Here is an 11,711-nt window from a genome sequence, read left to right on the forward strand (position 1 = left end):
TGGAGAGCAATTCACTACATATATTATTGCATTACACAAAAACATCACTGAGATGACTCAGGAAGGGGCAAGAGTTATCAACCTGAAGAAAAAAGTCACTATGTTGCTCCCAGAGGATGATTCCACTGTTCCAGTAACTTGTTTATATTGCTGTAATTTTCAACACAAGTAGTGATTATATTGAAACTTTTTTTCCTAGCAGAACTACTGCATTTTACACTAACAGAAACAATTTAACGTTTTATTTATCCACAAATTACTTCAGTGAATGCTGTGCCATCAGGCTAGCATCTCAAGAACCGTTTTTGAAAAGAAAAATCGGAGGTGGAAGACGAGTAGCGCAAGAGTAGCTTTTCTTCCTTTCTAGTGATCGCGTTACTTCTCTTCAGTTCAAGCCCCCAGATGTTTGAACCACGGAGAGTTACGTGACCGCCTACAGCGGATGTTGGTAGGCAGCCGTGCTTCCCTCTCCCTGTGACACGCAGAGGACACAACAGACGTGGAGGGGCAGAAAGGCACCCCTAGCCTTCAACCACAAACCCGTGCGAGAGCACCGCAGCTACACCACAGCGAAAACGTCCGCGCGTACACCCGAGCCTCCGAGAGCGAACTGACACTCGCCAGACAACCGCTTTTTAAAAACCCCGCCTAAATTAACGCCCCGGGCCCGCCCACCACCCCGCCGAGCCCCACCGCTCCTCTCGCAGAGCCACGACACCGGCGCTGCGGGCGCGGGCACCAAGCGCAACGCCCCGCCGCCGGGCGCGAGCGTCCCTTCCCGCCCGCCGGGGCGTGTCCGGCGCGCGGCCCCGCCCCCCCGGGCGCCGCTCAACGGCCACGGCGCCGTCCGCCTCGCGCCCTTCCCTCACCGCTCCTTCCCCCTCTCCCGCCCGGCATCCGGCGCTGCGCCGGGTCCGCGCTGGGCCCGCCGCCGTGCGCCGCCAGGCGGGGAGGGGGAGGCGCGGGGGGGAGGCCGCCGGGCTCGCCCATGGGGGCGCAGGCGCGGCGGGGCGGGTGCCCGCGGCGCGGCGGGAGCGACTCCCCGGCGCCCCTTCGGCGAGGGCCGGCCCCGGGCGCCGCGGCGCGCGCCACCCCTTCCCTACCCGCCCGGCAGCAGCCGCCGCCGCCGCGCGGGCCCCCCGAAAAGGGAGATGGAGCCGGCGCGCTCCCCCCGCTCTCCACCCCCCCGCCTCCTCCTCCTCCACGCTCCCCGGCACAGGCGCGCCCTGCTCGTACCGCGCATGCACGTACCCCCGCCCCCGGCGCGCGCGCGCGCACTGAGTGCTCGTGCTGGAGGCAGCGGTGACGGCCGGAGAGACGCGCGCAGACCCCCCCCCCAGCCCCCCTCCCCAAGTTTCCCCCCTCCTCCCTCCCTCCCTCCCCCCCCCCCCCCTTCCCCGGCCCCCTCCCGCGCGGCGGCAGCGGCGGCAGCGGCGGCCCCCCGCGCTCCCCGGGAAGTGCGGTTCCGCGCGCGCGCGGGTGGCAGGTAAGCGCGAGCCCTCTCCCTATTCCCCCCTCCCCCCCTCCGCCCAACGGCAGGGGTGCCGTTGCGCTGCGCGCGCGCGCTCTCCCTCGCGCGCCCCCCTCCCTCCTCCTACTCCTCCCCCCTCCCCCGCTCAGTGCCGCCGCCTCCAGCAGCCTCGGCTGCTGACGGCCGCAGCCGTTAAAGCCCAGGCAGCTGGCGCTGGGTGAGATGGAGGCGCCGCGGGCGCGCCCGCCGCCAACAGCTCGGAGCCGTCGCGCGCCTGCCTCCCGCGCGCGCGGCGGGCGGGGGGAGGGCGAGGAGAACACGTCCAGCGACGGATGCGCACGTTGGGGCGCGCGGGCCCCGCGCGGCGGCGGCCGCAACAAAGGGGCGCGCGGCCGCGGCCTGGCGGCGGCGGGAGCCTGGCGTCGCCTCCGCCGCCGCCACCGGTGGGGCGGGCGCCGCGCGAGAAGCGTTGGGGCGAGGGGGAGGGGGGCGCCCTCCCCGCGCAGCCCCGTGAGGCGGCGCGGGGCGGTGGGGGGGGAGCGCCGGGCTCGCTCCGGAGAGGGGCCGCCTGCTGCTCGCGGGCGCCCCCGACGACGGGCCGGGAGCGCGGGCGGCGCCTCCTTGCCGCAGGGCCGCGCCGGCAGCCGCGGGCCCCCGGCGGCGGCGCGGGTTCCCGCGGCGGCGGCGGCGAGCGGGCCGCGGCGGCCCGGCAGGGCCGGGCCCCGCCGGCAACCCGCCCGCGCCGCGTCCTCGCCGGCGGGTGCATGGAGCGGGCGTGCGCCCGGCTGGCTCTGCGGCCACGGGCACGGCAGTTGGCGCCGCGGCAGTGCGCACGCCTTCGCAGCTGTGCGCGCCAGCGCGGCGAGGCACCGAGCGTGTCTCGGGCGGCGGCGGCGGCGGCAGGAGCTGCACGAACAGTTACAACCCCAGACATACTCCCCCCGCCCCCCATGCCTGTGGTGGTAAAGGCAGTGTAAAATGCGTGCGGGGGGCTGTGTGTATAATTAGAATTACCCCGCGGAAGCGGTGACCCGGTGGCAGTGGGAGTTTCCCCTGCCTTTAGTCCGTGTTGGAGGTACTCTGGTCAAGTGCCTACCGTGCTCCACTCGCAGAGCAGTACCTTTGTTTCTGTCACCAACTGCTGCGCACCCCTGTGTACTCAGCGACACTGTCTTCAGCCAATTACTTCTCCTATAATTGGTTCTCGCTTAGTAAGTCCCAACAGAATGGCAGCAAAATTCCATATTGTTTAACAAAACAGGGTGGGATTGCTGCTAGATCATTAGCAGTAACGTTTTGCTGTTTGCTTAAAAAGAAAGCAGCGTTTTTCCCAGCTTGCGAAGAACTCTAAATGGATCCTGTTGAAATAGGTTTGTCCTGTCCTCTTTGGTGCTGGACTGTTATGTTTTCCTGGGACGGTAGACCCCGACAGCCCAGAAAAATACACAGCATTTCTTGGTTTCGTTTTCTTTTTGTGTATTTCAAATATTTATGCGCTTCCTATCTGGCTATCTCAACATCTGATTATTAGGGACCAAGAAAAGAATTTTGGTTTTCCTCAAGTTTCTTTTGTAGCCGGTGGTACTGTATGCTGAGATGCCAGACCTGCAAAGGTGTTTGGAGGGAGTCAAGCATTCCCATACCATTTTAAACACCCAGCACCAAGAAGGGAAGTCGCCTACCTGTTGTCTGCTTCCGTTTCGTATATGGTCCAGGATAAATTAGGAAAGGAGTTCCCAGTAGCTCTGTGCCAGGCAATGGAGGATTTGTTCTGAACCAAATATTAAATTTCCCTCTTCTTCACTGCATTTCCTGCTTCTGTCACAATTAGATGCCTGTGGGAGATTGGGATTTAATAGTTTAAATTACATGTTTTGCATTTTCTTTCTGCCGTTCAAGTATCTTTGTTGGTGGTGGTCTGGTATCCATGGTGTCTTTCCCTGGTCCTGGATGTGCATCCATCCACAGCCCAGTCTGCTGTCCTTTGGAATGCTTGGTCTGCTTGCCAGACCCGCCACTAGGCTTGCCCACCACACTAATTCAGCAGAAGAACTAATCACCTTTTTGATGAGTTGCTTGCTGGGTTAACACTGTTGGTTCCTGTAGACGTTTTTCAGACTTTTAGATGTAGTGCAAACTACAGGAAAGTGGAGTCAGGGAAGTGAAGTAGCCAGAGGAAAGTGAACACATGGTTTATGACAACAGTGCTATCAGATCAATTTATACAGTCATCTATCTGTAGAACCAGTCAAAATAACTGGGTATTTTAACAGTGCATTTTGTATAATTTTAAATAATTGAAAATGCTGTGTTTAAACACACAAATTTAAAACAATTTCTGGAATCGATTTTATCATTTCTTAAAATGTTATTATCTTCCTGTCTTTCAGGCTGAAGGTAGCCCATTGTAAGGGCTAATCATCTGTCAAATACTTAATCATCATTTGTTCAGAAAATTTCCTGCATTGTTCATGGTAAGGCTTATATGTGATATTTCACATTTGGTTTGTTATGCTGACAAATTTAGAGTATTTCTTATACATTTTTTAGTATTAGTATTTCTTTTAGCTATAAGAATGACTTCTACTGCAGTTGGATCATACATTTATTGGGAATTGCAACTTCACAGAGATAGTTTTCATTTTGGGTAACTGAATCAATAAATATTTGAATAATTTAATATATTGGTACGAATAATTATCCTTTATAAATCACTATGTGTTCTGTAAAGCATATAACCTAGGGAAAGACCTTTATGTATTCACAATTTTAAAAGAATTTTAAGAGTAATGCTTTTATCAGCTGAAAGGCTTTTTCTGGTCATATTAAGCAAAAAAAAATATTTGGCAATTCTTTTAGTGTGTAAATGACATCAGCTGTTGGGATTTTATGAGTGAGACAATTTATAAAAATTACAAAACTTTCCCATGTCATTTTACAGGAGTTTTTCATCAGTATGTCTGAAACCATTAAATATAATGATGACGATCACAAAACTGTGTTCCTGAAAACATTAAATGAACAACGTTTGGAAGGAGAATTTTGTGACATAGCTATCGTGGTTGAAGATGTTAAATTCAGAGCACATAGGTGCGTGCTTGCTGCCTGCAGTACCTACTTCAAAAAGCTTTTCAAAAAACTGGAAGTTGATAGTTCATCAGTAATAGAAATAGATTTTCTTCGTTCTGATATTTTTGAGGAAGTTCTCAATTACATGTATACTGCAAAGATTTCTGTTAAGAAAGAGGATGTAAATTTGATGATGTCTTCAGGCCAGATTCTTGGTATTCGATTTCTGGATAAACTCTGCTCTCAAAAACGTGATGTATCTAGTCCTGAAGAAAACACACAGTCCAAGAGCAAGTACTGTCTAAAAATAAACCGTCCTATGGGGGAACCTAATGATACCCAAGATGATGAGGTGGAAGAAATTGGAGATCATGATGACAGTCCATCAGATGTGACGGTGGAAGGAACTCCCCCAAGTCAGGAAGATGGAAAATCACCTACCACTACCCTGAGAGTGCAAGAGGCAATTCTGAAAGAGTTGGGAAGCGAAGAAGTTCGAAAAGTAAACTGCTATGGCCAAGAAGTAGAGCCTATGGAAACAACTGAATCAAAAGACTTAGGATCTCAGACCCCTCAGGCTTTGACATTTAATGATGGCATAAGTGAAGTGAAAGATGAACAGACACCAGGCTGGACCACAGCAGCTGGGGATATGAAGTTTGAGTATTTGCTTTATGGTCACAGGGAACACATTGTATGTCAGGCTTGTGGTAAGACCTTTTCTGATGAAGCGCGATTGAGAAAACATGAAAAGCTACACACTGCTGATAGACCATTTGTTTGTGAAATGTGTACAAAGGGCTTTACCACGCAAGCTCATTTGAAAGAGCACCTGAAAATACACACAGGTTACAAGCCTTACAGTTGTGAGGTATGTGGAAAGTCTTTTATTCGTGCACCAGATCTAAAAAAGCACGAAAGGGTTCACAGTAATGAGAGGCCGTTTGCATGCCATATGTGTGATAAAGCTTTCAAGCACAAGTCCCACCTCAAAGACCATGAAAGAAGACATCGAGGAGAGAAACCTTTTGTCTGCAGTTCCTGCACTAAAGCATTTGCTAAAGCATCTGATCTAAAAAGGCATGAGAACAATATGCACAGTGAAAGAAAACAAGTTACTACAGCCAATTCCATCCAAAGTGAAACAGAACAGTTACAGGCAGCAGCTATGGCTGCTGAAGCAGAGCAGCAATTAGAAACTATAGCTTGTAGTTAAAAGCAGGAACTTTATCAGAAGTAATATAAGAAATTAAATTGAACACAATCTATTGTTGGTATACGTTTAGACTGAGAATTATCTTTTCAAGAAAACATATTTTTAGAGGAATTGAATGCTACATAGGAACACATAGCATTGCTTGGTTAGGTATTTTAAAATATTTCAGAGATGGGTATTCTTTGAATATGAAATAGTTTTGTTGTCATTAGCAGTATAATGCACTAATACCTGATTTAATTTGAGAATATGATCAAGTTCTCTATAAAACAGGAATCATCACCAGCTGATGTTTTGTTTCATCCAGTATGGAATACTGCATACAATGTCGACATCGAAATCAGTGAGTTTTGTTTGAAAATGCTGAGATCTCAGAAAATAACAAATGTGGAAAGGAAATACTTGGTTTTCATAATTGTGAAGGTGTTATACCTACAGTTTTTGAGAAACAGATGTTGATTCCCTAAGCTTTGTAATTCCTCCTTTTTTCACCTAATGTAGGTGCTAGAGGTTGGTACAACAGAGTGTAAGGGGGGGACGGTGATCAAAATGAAATTGCTTCTTATTCTATTCCCTCAGATATCCTTTTATTTTAATCAAGGTGGCAAGTTTAATGAAATACTTGCTTTCCTGAAAAAACTGCATTATTCACAGTGGTCCCGGCTGCCAAAGCAAAAGGGTCGTGGCATTCACCAGTCCCTTCTGTGGGAAAAAGAGTCTGCCTTGTTTGTTTCTGTGTTCACTCTTATGCAGGCCCCTGAAGACGGGACAGAGCCACACAGGAAAAAGGGTGCAGCATGGAGAAGGAGACATGTTCCTTACTCTGACCCAGTAGAAATTAGTTAAAGCTAATACAGCCTGAGGCTGTAGGTTTTATTCTGCAGCTTTCAGTTCACCTAACCTAGCACAGGTACTGGCAGTGCAGGAGTATTAGCTGTGCTGATGAGTGACCGGGTGTCACTGCCAGACCTCTGGAGTTGCAGAGCACAGCCACAGGCCATCGCATAACTGCCCACAGTGGTCAGGCTGGGTTTTGTGTCCTAGCTGGTCATATCAGCTAATAGGTCCCGTTCAAGTTTAAAAATTTCCGCCTTCTGACATACCACCTCTCAGCAAGAGGGAGGCTTCAGTGAGTGACTTCAGTCATAATTGAACCAGAATCAGTGTTCACTAATAGTCTGTTACTTAGAGTTGCCCGTTCTTTTTTTCAGATGAGCTGGGGTAGATGCTGCTAATTTAACTGTTAACTCACAGAGTCAACAAAGTGGTCTTTGGATTGCAGTCTGCTACGTGTAGTCAACACGAGAAGACTCAGTAACAGTGGTAATGTAATTCAAAGGGATATCAAGCCTTTATTTTAAATTTGTAAATACTACAACTGTTGTCAAAACTTCATTTGAAGTTGGAATGGGGAAAAAACCACACTCTTGGGCACATGTTTGGATAATGTTGGTCACTTGCGATACCTATAGCATATGAAAGTGTTAGACCAGTTTCTGGTAAGTTACTGTGTAGTAGATCACATCTTGCTTTTCTAAATAGAAATTGAAAATAGTGTTTTCGGAACTGTTATATGGAACTTTGATTATTGTTTTTTTGTTTGGTTGGGTTTTTTTACAGCTTCATTTTATTCATGTACTCATCAGGTTAAGCAGTTACCTTAAAATGCCAATAATTGTTTGAAAGCTGGTCTGTAAATAAAACATGAACTTAATATTTTAGAAAATGTAAACTTTGGACCTTTACCAATATATTTTTTTAAAATGTTGCTTCATTTTACATTCAGTAATATTAGTTTGTAAACAAACTATACATTTTGTATCTGTGCAACATCAGAGGATGTGTAGTCATTGCATTTTATTGGTTCTCTTGAGGAACATGATAAATGACCATTGTTAAAATGTTTTACTGTATATGATCATAGATATAAAGATAGTAGGTCCAAAATGAGATCTACTTTTTTTTCCTAAATATATTAGTCTTGCTACGTTTTCTTATCTAAAATTGTGTTCACTTTTTCTTAGATGATAAAATTGGGTTTAAGACTGTACAAAACAGATCTGTTGTGATGAGTTCAAAAGTGTAAAAGATGATGAAAGTAAATTTTCTCTAGGTCTCCTGTGAAGAGTGCAGGAAGTAATGAGCTTAAATTACAGCAGTGAACATTTACATTAGACATTAGAAAAAACTTAAAGGGTTGAATAATGACTTACTAGAACAGAATGCCTGGGGAGACACTGCAATTTCCGGTAGTGGTGATATTCAAGAACGGTTTAGACAAACTTCTGTTAGAAATGGTTTAAATATAGTTAATTCTGCCTTGAAGCTGAGGGATAAGCTAAATAACCTCTCAAGAAGAGCCTCACTGGTTTTTTTGGAAAGTAATAAATAAAAATGGATCTCACTGAGACAGCAGACGCTTGAATGGGAAGACAGAGCTCAAGGCTTACAGTTAAAGAAAATTGCCCTCTGACATTTGAGCACCAGCAGTCAGGCTGTGAATTTGAAATTGTTAACAAAAAGCAGGCTTGCATTAAAAGAACACCACCGAAAGTGTGATAATCTTGTGTTTTACATCAGAGTAAATTCTGCTGTTAAAGCTTACAGCTCTTAAGAGTTATACAAGATTACAGCTGTAAGGTTTGCATGATGTTTGTAGCTTTTTAAAACTGGGACGGATTGATATTATACGTACTCTAATACAAAAGTGTGCAGAGGCAGGAACAAATATTATTGCTGCACGTTCCTTGGACAGGCATAAACACCTTACATGAGACTTGGTCTTAACAGTCTGTCATGGAAACAAATTCAGTGAAATCAATGGAATTGCTCCCATGTCAAAGGTTCTGAAAGGGGCCTTGGCCTCTTGCTGGTTTTTAGCTGCTTAAGAGTCAGAAGGCTGCTGTATGTTCCCGAGACCAACAATGACAATATTGATCAAGAAGGAAAAGGCTCAGTTATTTTTGTGAAGTTGAGAATTTTATTGGCGATTTCTACTACTGTTGTCTGTTTTAAGGCTATGAACTTACCTTATTTTTTCTTTTCTTGAAAGCCAGTAGGTAGTTTTTTCTTCCCAATTGTTTTTATTCAAGACAGGGATGAAGGCCTAGAATATTTAAGGTTAAAGTTTTGGAAAAGGTTTCGGAAAGGAAGTGTGGAGGTAACCTTAGGTGTACGTTATTGTTAATGTGTTCTAGATTAATCCTTTTCATTGTGTACATTTTGAAGGGATGTTAGCTTATATGTTTTGGGGGTCTGTCTGTGAAGTTCAGGTAAATCTGCATCTTAAGACGCTACTGCTCCCAGCTCTCTCCTGTCTTGTGCCAGCAGATGCCGTGTACAGAAGCAGATGTACATCAGCTCCAGGCCACAGAGGTTTTCAAACATGATAAACCGTAAGCTATGAGCTGTGTTGATTGAGGAATGGGCAAATTTTTATTTTTACTGTTAAAAGGATGGCAACTTCTTTCAGAGCATATGAGAGAGTGGATGAGATTCTGTCCAATTAATGGGAATTTTGCTGTTGATTTTATTGGGGCCAGACTAGCCTAATATTCCTAACAGGTTTTCCAACAGTGGGCAAATTAGCTAATTGGGGTGTGTGCAGGAATGACAGAATGCTATAGAAACATAGATGGCTAAAATAACATTAGATATGAATTAATTGTTTTTCTCAGAATTAAGTAGCAAAAATTAGCCCTAAACATACACTTCTTCATCTATGGTTTGTGAAATCAGAGTCAGTTATGTCTTGGTTACTCTTTTTTGTTTATACTGAACATCTGTCCATGTTGCGATGTTAGATGACCAAGTGGCTTCAGTCAAACTCTCCATCTGTTGGAATTAAGTATATGAATAGGTGTTTGCGTGACCAGGGCTTACATGTATATAATGCAGCAACATGCTAATTGATGTGAAATGAGGTTCTTCTGGTGACCCAGATGGGTGTAGAAGGTCAACACCAGTTGAGACACTAAACCAAAGTCTTAGTTGCAAAAAGATCTAAAGAATAAGGAAGTATAACCATTTAGTTAAAAGGCTTTGTGCTTTATAAGACTAAATAACTTAGAGTGAAAAGAAATATTTGAAATAAGAACTTTGCTATTCTGTGATCTTAACTGTGTGTTCCTAAAAATAGTGTGGGTTTTTTTGTAAAGAGAAAAAGGAACAAAGAGAACACATTTTGAACTCTGGTATCTGATTAATTTCTGATCCAGATTGTGTTAGCCATGGGTATGCTGCTGGTTATTTGGCACAACTCAGTTTGGAAACTGTAAAAGTTCAGAAAAGAATACCTTCCAGCCCTTCTCCATTCCACACTGGCTCTTCTACCCACCCTTCTTAGGAATATTTAAACAAATGTTAGAAAATGAAACAATTCACAGTGGAGTACCTGTGTTTTCATTTTTCTGCTTTAATCTTTTAAGAAGGTTTAGACCTGGAGATCAGTTTTAAAGATGGTTGTGTGAAAGAAAATGCCTCATGCTGACTTCAGTAGCAAAAGTTTGAGGAGTTCAGTTTCTGTTTGTTCATGTAAGCTACAGAATACAAAATACTTCTCAAAGTCTTGCCATTTAGGTACCCAAACTGGGGCTCTTTTGAAGATTGGGCCCCAATTTTCTAATCTAGAGATTGTCTTCATGATTCCACTGAGTAAGGATATTTAAATTAATAGAGTTGGGTGAGATATAGAATAAAATATCAGATGATATCAGAAAGTCTACCCTAAGCTTAGAATGTATTTTTAGGGACAGATTATCTATTATTAAGTCTTTTATCAATTTAGACACCTCTCTGTCTTACAGAAGAGACAAAGCATTTCCGAAACAAAGTACATCTACCACTAACAACATATGACTTTTCTGAACGTAAACATTTACAGATTGGTACAGAATAGGATAATTCTAGCTAGAAGGTAAAGACAGATCTAAGAAATTCTCATCTTTTTCAAACAGTTAGTCTGTAGATCACAGTAATATGCCCCATCAGCCAGAAACGTGCATGTTTCATTAAAAATTCCATTCTAGCAGTTGGTCTGTCATTTGTCTCCATATAGATCTAAAACAATTATAATAACATTCTTACTCTTTTCAGAACAGATGGAGGATTAAATGTAATACAAGAAATCTGAAATAATAGAAGAGCTAAAAATAGTGATTTATACAATATTGATATGTTTTTCAATGTATTTCTCTCCATTGTTCTTTTATATTTTTTTATTTGCAGGCCCTAATCCTTCAGATATTTATGGAACTCTGAAATGTTATGTATTTCAGTGGTTCTAAAATGAACAGCACTAGAGCTCTTTAAAATAGAAATAGACTTTTGAAGTCTTACTGCTTTTTTAATAATCTGTAGCTAAGAATCTAATTTTTTATAGATAAACTTGAAAAATATGTAGACCATATGAATAAATTTGTACCACATCTGACCTGTTTGGTATATGTATATCAAAAAGCATGGCCAAAGCAAAATTTCTTGGATACCTGTATCCCAGATTCCTTCCAAGGTATATACATTTTTTTTTTTAAAGTCTGTAGTTCTTGGAAGTACACAAGTTTGTAAAACAAGTGGTACTAACAAGAAATTAAAATTCTTACTGAATGGAAATTCCAAATATATGTTCTTTTTAATAATACTGAGCCATTTTGAGTAAGTGTATAAGGCAGTAACTACATATTACATATTATGCATATAAATAGATTTCAAGCTGTATCTTAATGCAGAAGTAAAAGAAATTAATGGATATAATGCATCGATTATAGATCATCTTTATGGAATCATAAAATCATAAGAGTTACTAAAATTGATCAACTTTTCCCACCAAAGCGTTAAAGCACTCTTCTGTTTTAGAAAAACATATTTTCTGATGCAAACCCATTCTGTTAAAAACAATAACCAAAAAACCCCAAACCCTACAGTGTTTACATTTGTAGTTTTCTGACCTCCTCCCAA

The 11,711-nt window shown here is 44.2% G+C and overlaps 1 protein-coding gene and 1 long non-coding RNA gene across 2 annotated transcripts; one reads left to right on the forward strand and one right to left on the reverse strand.

Annotated features, from left to right (window-relative positions):
* Positions 1–227: 227 nt before the first annotated feature.
* Positions 228–1,367, reverse strand: LOC138684717 (uncharacterized). The gene is made up of 2 exons (XR_011323965.1): positions 569–1,367; positions 228–521 (listed from the first exon to the last, which is right to left on the reverse strand). It is a non-coding gene; the product is annotated as an uncharacterized lncRNA (long non-coding RNA).
* Positions 1,368–1,389: 22 nt separating this feature from the next.
* ZBTB14 (zinc finger and BTB domain containing 14) lies at positions 1,390–7,729 on the forward strand. Its single transcript, XM_069779076.1, has 3 exons — positions 1,390–1,486; positions 3,862–3,945; positions 4,413–7,729. Exons 2-3 carry the CDS (start codon positions 3,943–3,945, stop codon positions 5,754–5,756), a joined length of 1,347 nt encoding a protein of 448 aa, XP_069635177.1. The 5' UTR covers positions 1,390–1,486; positions 3,862–3,942; the 3' UTR covers positions 5,757–7,729.
* The last annotated feature ends 3,982 nt before the right edge of the window (positions 7,730–11,711 follow it).

Source organism: Haliaeetus albicilla, chromosome 3, assembly GCF_947461875.1.
Source record: "Haliaeetus albicilla chromosome 3, bHalAlb1.1, whole genome shotgun sequence".
In the NCBI taxonomy this organism is placed as follows: domain Eukaryota; kingdom Metazoa; phylum Chordata; class Aves; order Accipitriformes; family Accipitridae; genus Haliaeetus; species Haliaeetus albicilla.